Source organism: Ambystoma mexicanum, chromosome 8 (assembly GCF_040938575.1).
Source record: "Ambystoma mexicanum isolate Mex_15411 chromosome 8, UKY_AmexF1_1, whole genome shotgun sequence".
NCBI classification, from domain to species: domain Eukaryota; kingdom Metazoa; phylum Chordata; class Amphibia; order Caudata; family Ambystomatidae; genus Ambystoma; species Ambystoma mexicanum.
In genome coordinates, this window is record NC_090929.1 from 1,126,375,890 (window position 1) to 1,126,394,754 (window position 18,865).

The window sequence follows — 18,865 nt, forward strand, 5'->3', positions numbered from 1 at the left end:
GGACTGTTGATCCTGCCCATATCTTCACAAACTTGTACAATTCCCTGTACATTGCAATCAGGCACAGTGCTCCACACCACCTCCACTCCTTTAACATCAAAATTCTTTGCAACATGCCTGCATTGAGCGTACTGTTGTAAACCATGCACAAACATATCTCCAAGCACCAACACCCTGACTTTCTCCACTTCTGCCATCTTCACTACACACAGTCTCTTTGAACACAAATCCACAACCTCAACATCTGATTGGCTGATCCCTACAGTCTTCTTTCCATGCTGGATTTGCTGGAAAACCCCGGATGTAGCACGCCCTGTCCGCAGACCGCATAACTCTTAGACAGCCCTTCTACCATTTCCACTTCATTCTCTGTGCCATTCCCTCATTGGATACAGCTAAGCAGGCACACAATACGGAGAACGTCCTCAGAAAACCCCCATTTTGTTTATTTTCGAACATTTCAGGATACCGCGAGTGTTCTTAGAACACATTCAACTTGCCAGCGAACAATACGGACAACATCCTCAGAACACCCCCATTTTCTTTATGTACGAACATTTCAGGACACCGCGAGTGTTCTTTGAACACTTTCAGCTTGACACCGAATACATTCTGTTTATTTACGAACATTTCAGAACAGCCGTGTTGTCCGCAGAAAAATCGAACACAACAAAAGTGTCTAGCACATAAAAAAAACAGAACATTGAACCTATCTCATACTCCCCAACCCTCCCCAAACACTCTTACACATCAACACACTCCACTAAATACAATTTTTAATCCAAGGTCACCGCGCTGTCCGCGGTCGTTCGCGAATGCAAGATGGCGGGCGCCACAGAAAATCTGACGCGCTTCACGCACCATGCCGTCCAATCAGCGAACATGTCGCATGTCCGCGGACATCACGCAAGCCGCTCGGCCAATCAGGGAAGTCCGTCCGCGGAGCGAAGAGATATCACTAATTTTTTTGCCTTACATTTCGGTCATTTTAAAAAAAACTACTGGACGGATTTACACCAAATTTGCAAAAGCACGCTTTCAGGACAAAGCCCCCGCTCCTGCCGCAAATTTGGTGTAAATCCGTCCAGCGGTTTGGGCTGTAGGCGTGCGCAAAGTTTTTTCACATTATGTCTATGGGAAAAAACAAAAGTTTTGGGACCCCCTCTATAACTTTGCCCCCCCTGGACCAAACCTCTCCAAACTTTTTTTTGCAAAGTTTGGTGAGGATTTGTCCAGAGAGAGCGAAGTTATAAGCCACCCAAAAAATGCTCTTCCTATGGAAACACCAACTTAACCATAACTACATGGATTTTACTGCGTCCATGTAAAATATATATATATATATATATATATATATATATTTTTTTTTTTTTTAATGCTTACAATCTTCCTAATTTAAACTGGAGGCGCAGCCTGAATTTTTGGTTCTTCTTCAGAGGCGAGAAGCCGTCCCAGCAACATCCAAACTCGTGAGGATAGCTCAGGGGCAATGCGCTCCCCTTGGAAGCAAAAGGACACGCAAAGCGACGTGAAGCAACACAGGTTCGATCCCCGGTCCGAGCTTCGAAGCCTCTGCGTGTTAAGCGCATTATACATAACCAATTACAAGCAGCAGGGGCGCCTAGCTCCGGGCCGGCCAGGAAAGGCTATTTTCGTGAAAGTCCCTATACTTTTAATGGGACTTCCACCCACGGCTTCCCTCGGGAAAGCCCAAAGTCTACGCCCCTGCTCAGCACTATACAAAAAACACCAATTGTAACCTTAGCAGTATGCGTGGGGTGTGCGCTTCTCGTCTGAACCTAGAAAAGATTGTATTGAAATGATTGCATTTGAATGTATACATTTCACACAATTCCGCGCTGCACGTCATGCGTGAGATTTTGCATTTCAGTTTGCAATAAGCACTCGGAAGTTGTATGTCTTTTGAAAACAAGAACTAGTAAAACCAGAGCCGGGTGGACGCGTTGTAACGAGAAAGGAAAGCCCCGAGGTTTTTGGCTTCGAGTCCAGCCGCAGGCCCAGAGAGGGCCCTTACGGTGGCTTCCTCATATCGACCTGTGTCGGTCTGCTACTCGTAGAGGAAGCCGAGGCTTGGACATGAGGTCAGACACCACAGTTACATCTGCTTTCTTCCTGGGGTTTCCGCGGTTGCAGTACCACCCTGTGACGCATTGTCTAGCGACAGTAGAACAGCTTCTCTGAAAGAAGAATGCATCCAGCGGGGGTGTCGCCAGACGACCGGCGTTATTTGAGGCCTGCGCGTCGAGAGATGATGGGCGCTCCAAGGAGGCAGGCGCTGTATGAGGTCTGCAAGCTCAGGTGGCTGGAGATGTCCTGGGAAGGTAGGCGCAATTCAAGGCATGTGTGGAGTGTAGCATGACTGTGGATCCAGGGTGTATGTGTAGCAGGGGCGTAGTCTCTGATATATGCAGGTATGTGTGTGGCCACGGTGGGCCTTTTGGGACATAATTCAAGATTCATAAATGTAGTAAACACTGCAAGATCCTGCACATTAAGAGAGTATAGGGTGACACAGGTGCTGCATGATTGCATTTTGTAGGCATATTTTCTGAATGAACAAATGCTCGTCAGATACACTACACTAAAAAAAAGCAAACATAAAGCATGCTCGAATCCTTTATCATTGAGCAGGTGAACTTAATACACACCAAATAACGTGCTACTTCTTTTTAAAATCAGATATTAAAGAGCATATAAAATCAATTTGATTACAAACGATATTTGTGTGTGTTTCGCAGCGTGCTGGGGGGTTGCTAGGTCTGGAAAAGATCTGGGGCTACGCTAATGTCGGGACTGTCGGGACTCGGGGCTAGCTAGCCTCTTGGTTGTAGCCCCTGAGCTTCTTTCCGGGGCTACAACCGAAAGGCCTGGGGCTACAGCCCCCTCAGCCCACCCCTAGTAACGCCCCACCAGTTTACCCTTCCTCCATGAGCACACTCTTTTTCTCAATCCTGCTCGTTGTTCGTATGCTGTAACCCTGTTTTCAGGCCTCCCTACTTTAAAGGTTCTACTTCTGTGTTCAGGCTATACCTACTGCTCTGTTTCCTCCCTGTGCTGCCCACAGCGCTGTGCCTCCGCCATTCTCATGCGCCCCTCTCACGCTGGGTACACAGGACTTACATCTTCCTCTTGGGTATTCCCCAGGGTTGGAATGCATGTTCTATTGGGTTTTAAAATAGCATCTAGAAATGCATCATGGTTTTATGAAAAATGATCACTTATATTCTAGTCTCCTAAACAGTATTCTCCTCTTCTTTTCGTTGTTTAGTTCCAGGTATATTTGATGAGGGCCATTTAGTTATGGTAGCTGCTCAGAGTAAGCATATTGCATTCCTGAAGTGGGATTTACAGAGCACACTGCTGCCACGTGCATGGACTCCGGCGCACTAGTGGATCTGAAAGGGACGGAGGAGGGTGGGATTAGTGGGGAGAGAGGAGGAAATGCGAGATAGCTTTGCTGGTGTGTTGATACATGCAGAGCAGATGTGGTGCTAGGCCGGCATGAGGCCCTTTTTCTCTGTGTCCTTTGGCGAGAGTATAGAGGCATTTTGGTCCAGAGCAGTGGTCGAAGTGGGCGGGGGCAGTTGGTAGTGGTGCTCCTCTACTTTAAAATAAAAAGTTTTACTGTTCCTATACTTTTGTTTTAAAAAGAAACCGTGCCTGTGTACCCGATGCTTCTGAAATGCAAGTACCGAGACTGTTGAATGTAATTTGATTATCGAGGTGTAGTGTTTGCTGTTTGATGATGATGACTATATAGAAGGTTATTCAGTTGCCATGTGTAAATGGTTTAGTTGGTATGCATAGTGTGTGTTTGGGTTTATCGATTGGGAATGTTAGGGAGTTAGTGGTGGGCTCTGTGGGAAATTTGGAACTGGTGAGATCTTGGTAGGATTGCCCTTCGGGAACATTTCTTGTGAGATGTTCTGAGACATCCTGGAGATATCTTTGGCAGTGGACAGTGTGCATCGACTGGTCCTAGATGAAAGCAGGAGAACAAGAAACTTTGGTATATCATCGGCAGCCAAAGTATTCCAAGAAACTATCCACAGACTGATTTCACTGGTGGTAGCTTCATTTAATTACAGTGACAATATCCTGGTATTTGGTACATCTCAGGATCAACATGATAAGGCACTACTGCAGGTCTGTGAGATTCTACAAACAGTGGGTCTCACCTTAAACAGAGCTAAGTGCAAAGTCAACAAGCCAAGCCTAAAATTCTGCGGGCATCTTTTCTGAAAAGGGGATGACTGCCGACCCTGACAAGATAAGTGCAATAGTCCAATCTCGCACTGCCTGGAGATGTCTCTGAGCTAAGGTTGTTTCTGGGCATGGCAGGCTACTGTGCCCGATACCTCCCAAGCTTTGCCACACTCACAGACCCTCTGCGGAACCTGATCAAGAAGGACATACTGTTTGAGTGGGGGGCCAAATGTAAGAAAGCACTCCAAACCATCAAGGACCAACTGAGCGCAGGCCGCAGACTGGCCTTCTTTGACCCCAAGTGGAAACGGAAATCACAGTGGACAGCTACGGTGGGACTGGGAGCAATACTGGCACAGAGTGAATCGGTGCACCGGCCAGGTCAACGCATTGTTGCCTATGTTAGCAGAGCGCTGTTGCCTACAGAGAGAGCATACGCTCAGGCGGAAAGGGAAAGTTTGGCGGCGGTGTGGACTTGCGAGAAGTTTCATCACTTTGTCATCAGATGCTGGTTCACACTTGTCACTGACCACCAGGCACTTATATTCCTATTTGGGAACCCAGCGACCAGAATTCCTCCTTGGATTGAAAGATGGGGCCTCAGGCTGCAGGAGCACGACTTCCAAATTGTTCACAAACCAGGGGAGAGATGAGGGGGAAACCCAGCAGACTAATTACCCTGCAACCCGGAAGACCAAGCAAAATAGACCCTGGAAAAAGAAGCAGAACACTACATCCAAAATCTGTCTGAAAACACACTTCCCCCGATGCTCACCCTGGCAAGGTTCACAGACAAAAGCAGAGTGGACCCCACCATCAAGGTGGCGGTTAGACTCACCAACATAAACAAGTGGAAGCACTACAAGCGGGAACTACAACGAAGGGGGCGGAACACATGAAAGAGATCGACAGGATGGCCAAGGTACATGGCGAGCTAGCCACAACTTAGCAAGGAATCCTATTAAGAGGGAATTGCCTGATAGTGTCCAAAGCACTACGGAAAACGGTAGTCAACCTGGCCCAAGAAGGCCACAGAGGACTGGCAAATACGAAAAAGAAATTGCGACATCAAGTGTGGTTTCCCTACATGGACACTGTGGTGGACGACATACTAAGGAATTGTCAAGCTTGTCAGAAGACGGCAGCAAACACAGTACCTTGTCCTCTAGGAATTGTCCCTCTCCCAAAAGGCCCATGGCAGAGGGTGGCAATAGACTTTTATGGCCCTCTAGAAGAAGGCGGACACCTACTGGTAGCACTGGGTGAATACTCACGATTCCCGGTGGTGAATTGGTCCAATGCACAGCATTCCACAATGTTTTAGGAATCCTAGACAAACTATTTAGCGAATGGGGCATTCCAACAGTGGTAAAAACAGACAACAAGCCCCCATTTCAAAGCCATGACTTCAGGAAGTTCGCAGCACACCTAGGGTTCCAGCATCAGAACGCCTCTCTGGTCACAAGCGAAAGGAATGGTGGAGCGCTTCATGTCCACCATCAAGAAAACCTGCCAGAAAGCACTGGTAGACTGAGTACCATTCCCTCAGGCCTTATGCCAGATGTTAAGAAGCTATCAGAGCACCCCTCATGAAGCCCATGACATTTCAGTTCAGAGAAAGGGTTGCCTGAGAAATGGTGAACACTGCTACTGTGTCCAAAGAACGATATCATGGGCCTATCCAGCCCTTCAAATAAGGGGTGTATTGGCCATTTTTACTCTCTAAAAATAGGCAAATACAAAAAATAAAAATAGGGAGTAAAAAAATAGGAAACAGACATGTAGAACCTTGTGCCCCTGCTTTCACCCACACAGCTCAAAAGATTTGTTTGGACAATAGTGCATGTAGTACCGCAGGAAGAAACTGGTATTATTACTGCCTGTTCAGAAGAAGTAAACATGTATCTTTTAATATGTATAAATAATTAGGTGGAAAGAAATAATGATTATAAAAATATTTTCGTTTTCCAGTTAAATACATTTTTATTCACATATAAAATACTCCCATTGGGAATTGGACATACCTTTTTACTCACCAAAAAATCAATTTTACTCCCAAATTGAAAAAAGGGAGTATAATACTTCCAGTTCCAAATCTTAGCTGGAGCACTGGGCCCATCTGCATAATATATCCCTGGAGGATAGCTCCTCGGCAACATGTTCGCCTTAGAAGCAAGACGACACGAAGCAACACAGGTTCGATCCCCGGGTGCGCACTTAAAAACCTCTGGGTATTTAAGTCCGTTATAAACATGCAACTAAGACAAAAATATATAACAATTACGAAACCATTCCTGTAACAGCGCCTCGATGCCTGCGGACTGTGTGAGTGCTTTAAAAATGCAAATAAATAAAAATTAAAAAAAATCCCATTTTCACGATACCAGACCCCAAGTGTATATTTCTGTATTATAAATGTAAAAAGATGTTCATTTAGTTTGTGCCCAATACATGCAAAAACACATGCTAGCTGTACCAAATATATGATTGCATGCTACTGTAAGAATATGCATTCATGCTTGCAGTGCCCAAAATATATGCTGGTATTCCAACTGTAAAGGCACATTTTCATATAACCTGTCTCCAATATATGGCAGGATGACACTGTAACAATACATATACATGTTCATGCAGGTTGTGTCCAATATATGACACTATTGCCCCTATAAGAACACATTTTCATTCTGTCTGTGCCCCATTCAGGCCATCCTATCACCATAAAGACACGTTTTCTTTCACAGTTTATCTAAGTTTTACCACAATTAAACATTATTATTCTCACTGTGCCCAATGAAATGCCAACATGCCACCGAAAAAGCACACTTTCACACTGACTATGCTCAAAATATGGCAGTATTGCCACTGTAAAACATTTGTATGCCAGCTCTGCAGAATATATGAGAATGTTTTGCAATTATGGTGCTAGACTTTGAAGCATATCACAATGAAAACTTACTTCAATTAAACAACATAATCACTTACATGAAATGTCATTGTGACCCAGCAACAGAGATATGACCCGTATTGTTGGTAATACTATGATGGTGCCAGTTAAAGAGTACATTTCGGAATCAACATTTATTGAGTTCTGCATATACTGCTTTTCCATTTTTTGTTTTCGATTCTGCAAGTCCATAACACTTTGAAAAATCCATCGGGAAGGCCCATAGTGGCACAGAACAAAGGATTATTAGCCTTAACGGGTACATTATGAATTCATGTTGTGTTGATTGATTGAATACAGGTTCTTCTTAAAAGGTGCCAATGATTTTTTGACTCAAAAAACTTCTGAATCAATGGTCAGCAGTATTTCTCTCACAAAGGATATTGTGAGTTTATATACAGGACCAAACTTGACCATTTAGAAGACATACATGTATAGTCAGGAGTGAATAATGAGGTTTTGTTATCTTTGCTGGCTTTTACCTTAAATAGCACATGTTTAGATTTGGGAAAAATAAATTCACAAAATTTCGATGAAAGTAAAATGTGCATGGAACCTGGCCAATGGTTGCTTACACACAGTGATTTCAGAACACCTTTATTTTTCAAAACACTACACAATAATGCACATTGCGTGCTGGGTCCAGTATATTGATTCATAGTTTGTATTTGGAGAGGATCACTAGAACACATGGGAGAATTTGAGATTTGCATCAGTCAAGTACATAATAATATCATGTTTACAAAAACTATGGATAGAAGCATTGTACTTAGTTACAAAGCTGATCACCCCCCATCTTTATAGGATATGCTGCTGCTATCGCAACTATTAAAAAGAGCAAAAGGGGAACCTTTCCATGTCTCAACTATAGTGTGTAAAGTAATGTTTGCATTGAATTGTCCATTTAGTCAATTACAGTGAAAGACTGTGTAATGGAATGTAAGTCATGTCTTTTGTCGAATGTCCCTATTCCACACGAGATATTGGGCAACCCAAAATATTGTGCGCATCATGCGCCAAACAGCATAATTCAAAAACCATCTGAGGCATGACATTTCTTTTGAATATCAAATCATAACGTATCACAATTACTTTTGTTTTATACAGGAAGAGATTGAGAAGCATTAAAGAGGAGGAAAGTGTCAAAATATTTTGTTTACACAATCAGAGATAAATGATCCATAGATTATAAAGTTTTAGGACCCTCTGGTCCCAATGAACATTTAGATTATCATTACTTATGCAGTTCTGTCTCTGGTTCTACCACCACTATGGACCCACTGTAAACTGGCTTCCGGGTCCTAGAATTCTTGAACAAGGCTCTGTTGCTCATGAGCTAGGTTTGTGCTATATAAAACACAAATACATAATACAAATGCATTACCTATTTTTTGTTCTAATGTTATTTTCAGTTTAGAGTGTATGGTTTAATACTGATACGCAGTGATAACAGCCAGTACTCAAAGAAATTATACTACGTGTTTTTCTTTGGTGAAGGGATTGCCTAATTAGCATAGTTATGAAGAGATTAACAGCAAATTGAGGACATAGAGAACATGGATTTATAGACAATGAATGGCATCTTTAGAAAGGATGAAATCAAGTGGAAAAAACAAGACTCAAGACAAGTGTTTTATTTCTGATATTCCTTTGGAACGATATTATCGAAAAGTGCAGTTTTAAAAACAAGTAAATTAACACAACTGTGTGTATGCTTGTAAGAGTAAGTATCAGTGGTTGTAGTCATTTAATTTGTATTAATTTTGAAGAATTAAGCAGGGGTCTTTTTTCTATTTTATTAAGGACGTTGTCAGAGAATCTAGTTACAGCCATGCTTTAAACTGGATAGGTTTCCTTCTGTTGTAGTGTTTATTGGACAGTGGTGAAGGAGAATTATTTTAATATACATCACCAATATAACAATTATGATTATTTTACTTAATATGGGTCTTTAAATTATGCAGCAATTACTGTTAACATTTGGTGTCATTTTGATATTTACACTATACCGGCTTGTGCAAGAAGACGTCTTTCCTTAATTTTTATTGAGTATGATGCAAACATAATCAGTCATGAAATATATATTCGCTTCAATGAACCAGGAATTGAGACATTAGGTGAAGCACTTAGACGCTGTGATGTTTCTGTAGGTCGTGTATTGTAGGATTTTCTACCCATCCCAAATCAGGCACGGACAATTTTCAGTTATTCAATAAAGTTATTTTTATGAATTTGGGACCCGCAGTTCACTACATCCTCCCATCCCTTTCAGAACAAGAAGAAGTACACAGGGTTGCACAGAAAGTATTTTTATTAATCAAATAGAAATAATTGAATCAATTAAAATGTAAACACATTATACATCTATCAAACTGCAATGACAATAGTGAAAATGATCAATACACCTGTCACCTCAGTTTTCTATACTACGCTTACATGAATATGAACTTTTGTAACACATGTACACGTCATCATACATCCATTTTTTTTTCACCCTGAAGGCACTTGCAGCATGGATTGTAAAATACATGAGCGTCCAGGATAAAGCTTTCATTTGCTAATTAAATTTTATTGGCAAATTAAATCAAAACATCCCAGTCTATCTACATAACTCCATGTAACCTTTATTGAAAACAGAGACAGGAGACAGGATTGCTTGATACTTTTGTGCTTGACGGATATGCAATCATTTGTCATCCCAATGTAGCGTCCTCTTTAGGGCGCCCAAAGGGGGTATTGTGTATGGATTGGATTCTAGATTGTGTAAAACGCCAAGGCCCATTTCCATGTAAAAGAATACTGTATGAGTGGTGTTCATTTCTATTATCCAGGTGCGGTTGTCAATACATTTCCAACCCTTAATTCTAGCACTCTAGTTATCACAGAATATAATCCTCCAGATGGTATATTGACTACTCAACTGTGTTCAGATATTCACAACATGGTAGAAGAAAGATGTTGTCATTCCCCGTCATGGGAGCATATTATTAGCTATAGATCTAAATGCAGACTGTGAAAGTTTGACGCAAGAGGGGTGTTGTCTTGATAACACTCTCTTGACTAAAACTGGGGAAGGGAGCATTTATCAATCTAAATGGACAGAGAGGGGCCGTATATGGCTGGACATGTTAATGTATTTTGACCTGGAGCCTCTTGTAATTGATGGGAATGTGCTACACTGCCCTCCGCTACCTGGAGCAATGGGCAGACTTTTTCCTGCCGGGACTATATTTTTGCCACGCCTACATTTCGCACCAGGGTTGTTGATTTCGGCACAAAGCTCACACCTCTAAGTGATAATGCTGTATTGAATGCTACTATTCTATCTGATAAGCCTGTAGCTAGTGGCTGCTGAACTGTGACCATGTCTACTAATGTTCAGGGAAATAGTATCATATGGTCTGAGGGAAACGTTACAGCCATTAATGCGTTATGGGATAATTGCGGACTTCTCTGTGGCACTACTACACTTGACTCTGTGGGATTTAGGGGTAATATTGAAACATCTCTGGCCATGCCCCTCTCGAAAAATAGTAATTTCCGATGACACGAAAAAACACTTGCCTCTTTTACGACAATGCCATTTACAAAGACAGAAAACGCCTTCTTTTCAATGTACGCTCTATAAAAATATCTACAAACATTTCTAACCAAGATAAAGGCAGAAGTATTATGGCATTGCGAACCCGGTATAAGAATTCGTACTGTGAGTACAAATACAATTTGAATAACTCTAAATGGAAGATGATTTTTTGGCTCATTAAAGCACATGATTCGAGGAAGTTTTGGTATCTATACAGCACCTATTTGGTGAAGGTCTCAGCCAAGGAGATCTTTGGCATATCGGAATATATTTCAGGCTCTTATATAAGGCAACTTTATTAAGAGGGTGATATAGCCACTTTAGAGGACTCTATTCCAGTGTCACCTGTCAAGCACGAACCGATGCGATTTGATTTGGATGATATCCTGGTAATTATTAATAGGATCAAGGGTTCTACAGCACCCGGCCACCACAGAATCGCAAATATTATTATTAAAAAGCACCCTTCTTTCTGGGCTCAGCTAGTTTATGCTTTGTTTTCCCTGGTATTTAGATATGGGGAGATACCTAGCAGTTGGTGTGACTCAATATTGATCCCTGTTCATGGAAGGGGTCTGTGCCATGATCCCAGTATTTTTCACTTTCTGGCTATGCTCGACTCCCGTGGCAAGATTTCCTCCACCATATTGTATCACAAACTAAATAGATAGGCTAAGTCTAGTAATTTAATCAGATCCCAGCAAACTGGATTCAGAAAAGGGTGTAGCAGGATGCACAGCATATGGATTTTACAACTGTTAATTGTGAATATTTATCAAAATGCTGATCGCTGTCTATATTTATGTTTTGTCATCTACTTGTGCTGCCTTTAACAGTGTATCGCGCCCACGGCTTTGGCAAACAACTGAAACGATGGGGCATTAATACCTCAGTATTGCATTTTATCATCCAGCTTTATACTAACGCTTCTGTTACAATCGGATTATCCCTGGACGGTACTACATCAAAGTCCTTCCCTACTAACACCGGCTTCAAGCAGGGGTGTGTGTTGGCCCTCCTCTTATGTAACTTGCATATCGCCGAGATGGACAAAGCACTGCAAGTTTGCCATATTTTTCTAACAAAACTTGGTGGTGAGGGCATTTCCTGGATCTCTCATACAGATTATACTGTATTAATAGACCAAACACCCCTAGGCCTGCAGGGAACCATGGATGTTTTACATCATTATGCAGCTTCGAGAAGGTTAAAAATCAACCAGAGAAAAACAATAATTATGATCTTTGGCAAGCAAAAACATTGTCATAACTCGTTTCCCTGGTGGTTGATGGGGGGGAACAACTTGAGATAGTTGGCTGTTATACCTACCTGGGCATACCTATCAATAATCCACCAATGGCAGCCTTTTACTCTGAGACATTTCCCTTAAAAACCATCATACAGTGGCAAGTCAATAAAAATGTCATATGCCGGAAAGGTGGTCGCTCTGTTGAGGGTCTCTTGGAGGTCTATAAAAAGGGATTCATTCCTAGTATACTATATGGCTTTGAGGCGCTGCCAGAGTGTCGCGTAAAATGGCTCGAAGAGGTTGAAGGGAAACTGTTGCGCTACTTATCAGCTCTTCCCAGTGCCAGTAGAAGCGCTGAAGTTGGAGCTAGGGCTCCCTTCCCTTCTTTCTTTTGGGAAAATCGTGCGAACCAAACTTCATGTTAAAACCACTTGGGCTGCAGAAAAGAAATCTTCATCACTGGAACTTTTCTTTCAACATAAGAGCCTGAGACCTGGACACGTTGTCCAATTAGAACGGGTAATTAAGGCAAAGAAGCATTTTGAAACTTTTGGCCTAGAGATACCACCCGAGGCAGAAGCATTCTGCTTTTATTCCAGAATAAATACAGCTGGACCAAGTGGCGATAATGGTAATTCTGTTTGGTGGTATCTCTGTGGATTTACCACAGCGATACCACCATATCTATAATGAGGCCCACAGTATGGCAGGAGCTGGCAGGTCCATCATTTGTGCTGCAGGACGGGCTCCAGGAAATGCACATGACAAATTTAGGAATAACGTTACCTGTGCATTTTTCAAAGTAATGAAAATAAAAAAATGCATTCTCTGTGCTTTATTTAATTTTGGGTTCTATACTAAAGAAAAAGCTGGTGCAAGCAATTAGTCATTAAGACACTTTGATTTCTTTCAGGATGCCTGGCAGGAAAGCGTCTGACCTATTACAGTAACTTTATACTTTGTGTGCTTAGAATGTGTGCTGGAAGAAAAAGGGCTGAAATATTCACGATAATGTTTACAAAACATTTCATCAGAAAGAATTGTCACAAGTTGAACCTGAACCTTTCACCTGAATCCCTTAAATGTTTGGCTGAACATGAGTCACCTGAATACAGTGAAAAATTTAAAAGGACAAATTCAAAAGTAATTCCCAAAAAGGAATGCAAACGTATTCAAAAACAGTGCACAGATTGCAAGAAAAACAGCTTTTTAATTTGCAAATATGGCTGGAAGAAGCAGACAGCTCTGTGGAACTGAACTAAAAAAATCTCAACACGCCCACTCCAGGCTACAATATTTAAGGCAAGAAACCTTAAAATACACTATACATTAAACAACATGATTGGAGTGTTCCTTTCTCGTTAGTATCAAAAAACCAACCCTCAGACACTTCATAATTTCACAGTCCACATAAAATGCATCATTTGATTGGCTGGCACCATTCATGGTGTGATTGATAAAAAGCTCAGCCCTCATTGGACACTGACACTTGAGGCAGCTTGGCCCGTAGCATCCCATCGAGACGGACCAATCATATAGTGAATGGAGGTCAGCGAGGTCAAAATCTTGTTGCAACCCATGGAACACCACAATCCCTTCCCCATAATTGAACCTCTTGGATTCCCTCCCCTTGCACCTGCTCACTCTGCAACTCCCATCTCGATACAACTCTAGAAGCAACCTCCTAGTTATCTTCTCACAATGAATAGCTGTATGAAAAATACATGTCTGAGACCCAGCTCCTGGAAATTAATTTCTTCAATTAATTTGTTTTAACAGGGCACTTTCATCACTGCATCAAGTGTCATGCTTTCAGTGGCGGGCACTGTGCTCACAACCTAGGTCTTCATTCTGGCAATGCTGCTATCTGGACATTCTCATGCATCTCACTGTGTCCTTAACAACCATTATGTATTAATTCATCTGTCATCTGGAAGGCACCTGCCAACTCGAGTCCCATTTCAGGCCCCTCAGAACTTCATCCCTCGCAACAATTAGCTTGGAACTGTACAGCATCTCTTTCCATCCTGTCCTTGGCTACTCAGAGCGTACTGCCCAACAGCAGAAAAAAATTCAATCAAATGACCATAGCTCAAAAATGCAGCCTACCACTCCAGAATTACAAAATCTACAACCTTAAATAGTGGCCTATTCTAACATGGCAAACTTCTTGCTCATTACAAGTAACAACTATATTTATATATAAAGCTGAATGTATGTATGTGTGTATGTTTGTCCGGCAATACAAATCCACACCGTTAAACCTAGGTCTACCAAATTTTGCATGGATTCCACTTTTGTCTGGGGCAAAATCGTAGTCTATGTTTGGATGCAAAAATCTTATATGCCAAAAAAATGTTGGATGTGTGTGTATGTTTGTCCGGCTATACACATCAAGACGGTTTAACCCACTGCTACCAAATTTTGCTTGGATTCCTAATTTGCCTGGGGCAAGATTGTAGTCTATGTTTGGATGCAAAACATTCACTCTGTAGACACCCTCATTTGCTGATGCCCACCCAGATTCACTACAGTAGGTACTGGAAGGAGGCAACATTTGGAAAAGTGTCTGAAGCAGAATGTTCGATGTGTTGGTTATACCTTTGAAATGTATTACTATTTTATACAGTTTGAAAGTGTTTATTAAAGCATTTTTAAAGGGAATTTAAAAAAGTTACATTTTTGTTTATTACGCCCCTCCATAATCAATCAATCTTTCTTGGACATGTTCTCAAATGTGCTGAGGCCATTAAGTGACTGAAACATACCGCCCAAAAAATGAACACCACTTGCAAAAGCTCCATCTGATGCAAAGCGAAAATCAATATCAAGAGCTTCTGAAACACAACAACAAGCAGCAGCACGATTTGCCGGCCAGAGGAGAAGAGCAACTTTCTCCAGGGAAATTAGATGCCAGAGCAAACTGAAGCAAGACTTGCCGACAAGAGGACAAGAGCAAAATCCTCCAGGGCACATGAGACACCATTCGATCAGGACACGGGCAACGCTGCGTACCCCAGCTAGTACTTAATAAAGTTCAATCTACATACTCAAAATAGACCCAAGCTACATAACCGTATCTAATAATATAAATGTAGTAAAAAGAATAAAAATAAATACTTTGCTACACATGTGTTTTACCATGCAACAGACAGCCGGAAAGCACCGTAGAGGTAAGTCAAAACAATGTCTACACTAAATACAATATCATACCACGAAAGCATGTGACAGCCACGTCACTACCAGGGGTCTAACACTTTGCCAAAAGAGTTTTCTCAACGTATACTTGCGCACACGTTTAGGACGTTGGACTTTCATATTTACAAAACATTTTGTGATTCAATGTTCAACAAATGTATTCTTCTGGTCTTAGTCCTATCACAGTTGAATGAATAGGCTTTGATAGTTTGTGAAGTAATGGATCGTAACTTGAAGCGGTCTTACACAGTGCAACATCTGCCACTTGGTGGCCTTCATCCTAGTGTGTGTACACTGACATATTGGTGACTGGTCGGGCACAGTAAAATAACATGATTGGACTTCTAAGTCACATAGAACCTATGCATCTGATTAAGTAGCTATCAAAGAAAATAGCACTGGCTACTATATCACAGCGTGTACAATAAAAGGCCTGTTCAGTTTGCCTCTATCTTGCAGTGTTATATCTATTTTTACTCCCATGTTCCCTCCCTGTTGCGTGTGAGTGCCTTGAAACACAATTTACTTGTTGTATAAGCGCCTTACAAATGCACAATAAAATAAAATTAAAATAAATACAATTTCACAGAATGTATAGCAAACAAATAAAATGGCTGTGAATGATATAAACCAATTGTACAGTAGGCTGCCAGAATGGATCTGATTGCTAGGTCATATAGCAAAGAGGGTGACTGGGTTTGATGTTTCATCTTGTGTAGCAGCTTGAAACAAGCATTGACAAAGGCAACAGTTTTTGTTTTCATGTAGGCATGAGATGGGCATTTTCCAGGCATTCAGGAATAACAGAAATCGTGTGCAAGAGACAGATACAAGCACATGCATATTGATAATAAAGGAAGTGACTGGAGTCACACTTGGCTAAAACCCTCTTTATCACACATGAGCTGGTTTACAGCTCTAATGAATACATTGTCCTTCACAAGGCAGCCCAGAAATAACATTGAGCTCCTCTTCAGAACACAAAGCTAGCTCAAAGAGACCTTGGGTCGGGGCGGGGGTGGGGGGCTTTTGGACAGCAAAGGGCCGGTGGTGGGAGGGAATAGCCATAGGGTATTAAGACTTCCATGAGCAGGGGTGGTCAATAGGTGGTTAAACAGCCAAAAGCTGTGTGTGCCCTCTCGCATCCCATCACTCACCTCTTTACACTTCCTATGCCAGTAGTTTCAGATCATAGGCAGCGCTTAAAGCACCACCCAATAGGGAAAACTAAAAAAGGACTAGACTGTTCTTCTGCCACACATTGTGTAGCAAACTTAGAAAGGGGTCATTTTGTAGTGAGTGGAGTGCAACATGAGAGCGTAAAAGTGCCTTAACACTTTTGTTTTGCTCTCCATCTCCTTTCCCTGCTATTCCAAGGTGTAGCAGGGCAGCAAAGCAGAGTCCCCATCTCCGCTTTGCTTTCTTTCTCCGTGCTGGGAGAGCAGTCAGTTTTATGTCTTTACGAGATTTGTATGCATGTGTAAAACCAAAGGATTCCAATGAAAAACGAGCACCTGCCAAAGACCAGGCTGATTCCAATGGAATCCATTATAAAAAGCTGCTCGCAATCCGTAATCTGGCAGGCAGAGTTTTACCTCTCTCAAAGCGGAGAGTAAAAGTGAAGTGCAAACACAAATTGCGTAAATGTCCTCTTCATACTTACACTCCCCTTTGTGAGTGTTGGAAATTGCACGCAGAAGACCAGCAACAGGAAACTGGAAGCATTAGCTGCCCCCTGCACGAAATTAAACATGTTTCGCAAAACGACCCCATGTTTTTTCCAGCTGCTTGTGTAGCCTTTTGATGGCGTGGCTGAGACGTTTAAGTTTTACAGTTTTGGTAACAGTTAAAAAAAGATTTTTCAGAAAACATGGCTAAATGAGAATTCGGAAAATCCCCATGTATTTCGTTTTTTTTGGTGGCTTTTGTTCTGTTAGTCTACAAGCTGAGCCATGTTTTGATGCGGTTGCTTCTTCCAAGAAGCTATCAACTGCATGACACTAAAACAGCGAAATAAATACATTAACAGAAGAAATGGTAATGTGCCACGTTTTAGTGCCACCACGCCAATCCTCCATGTATTCTGGTTTGCCTAGCCCCCTTCCACTGCAGGCTTGTTTCGATGGGCATGAAAGTAAAGCGAAGCGACTTTTATTCTGACAAGATTTTTAACTTAAAATCACAATTTTTTAGTATGATCATAGTTGTGCGGGTCGTGCTGCTGAGCAAAGAATAATGCTGAACTGACGAACAGCACCGCAGCACTGTTCTTGATTTACAGCACTGCTTCTGGGAGCCAAAGTATGCGGGGCCTTTAAAGGCATAACATGATACTTTCGTCATATTGATGCTAGATTGTCACATGCCCCTTTTGAGTATTCTGTTGATATGCTTTTAATTATTAACTGCTTAAACATTGCAAGGATTTCTTTTTAATTGACAGTACTGCTGGAGGCAAGCACATTAGCAGAATAACACGCCACAAAACAAATAAGCGGTCATTTTTGGAAGGCTCCACTTCCCTTTGCACTTGAGTGCAAAAGATCCCCTCATGCAATTATCCACTTTTCCACAACGTAGTGGAAAAGTAAAGGGGAAAACATGGGCTAAATAGCCTGCACACTTTACTTGTACACTACGTTTATGGAAAATGCATATAAGAACCATTGCTGGAGGTATTTTTTATGGATTCCTATGGAATCTGCCTGCTTTTATTAGGTGTAAAAGCCAGAAGGATTCCATAGGAATACATTTGTTTAGCACTAGCATGAAAAGACATGCTGGCATTAAACCATGTGTGGTTTTGAGGCCAAGCATGGAAGTACAATGGACACATAGCGCGGTGGCGTCGGCGAGCTTGACTATGGGCTTGGATCTTGGATCTGTTGCTCGTGTTTACTTGGGTACACATTTATTAAGGAGGACTGAAATGACTGGCATTGTGGTCGGCCCCAGCAGCCTCTAATCAATTCTCCTTTGTTTGTTTAATTGGCCACGAGGGCGGAGGGCGGTGACTGCTTGCAAGTTGCCTTTCAGCCAAGCTAATCCTGCCACATAAATAAATCCAAGAAAAATATGGATACGGCAAAACCCACTAATTAGACTTTAGTGGAAGAGGGTCCGAACAGGAGGCAACCCATGCACCCAATCGTAGACAGACGTTCATCAGGTCCTGATGGCACTGATATTGAGCTGGGAAAGGGCACACGGGAAGCTATTGCAGTAGTGAATGGGAAAACTATCAATGGTCCTCACATTGATATGACATCTCTTAACGTCAACTCAGATTCACTCCCAGCTACCTCTGCACATATGTCAAACTAGACCCCTGTGTGCCGGTAGTTAAGAGACAAATTGTGAGATGTATCCATCTGACCAAGCCTCAGCCACCAAACTGCAGCTGACCAGAAAATCAGCTAAATCAATGAAGGGGTAAGGGAGGAAATCACTGGGGCGCAGTATGATTACAGACCAACTAAAAGAGAGATCCATGGTAGTATCAAGTTGGGGAGCCCGTGAGAGTGTCTCACCCACAAGTGTTTCACCAGCAAGCCAGCAAAGAAGCATGCCTGATTTTTGTCAAATGGCAGGAACAAGTTCGGATGTGAGACTGACTAAGCCTCAAGCTGGGGTTCTGGAATCCCACCTTATGAGTGATGGTAGC

At 42.1% G+C, this 18,865-nt stretch overlaps 1 protein-coding gene across 1 annotated transcript in view; it reads left to right on the plus strand.

Annotated features, from left to right (window-relative positions):
* Window positions 1–2,226: 2,226 nt before the first annotated feature.
* ARHGAP22 (Rho GTPase activating protein 22) overlaps window positions 2,227–18,865 on the plus strand; it is a 986,960-nt gene continuing 970,321 nt past the window's right edge. The window contains exon 1 of the mRNA XM_069611165.1: window positions 2,227–2,342. Within this exon, the coding sequence (XP_069467266.1) occupies window positions 2,270–2,342 (73 nt within the window). The 5' untranslated portion in view covers window positions 2,227–2,269. The remainder of the gene's footprint in view (window positions 2,343–18,865) is intronic.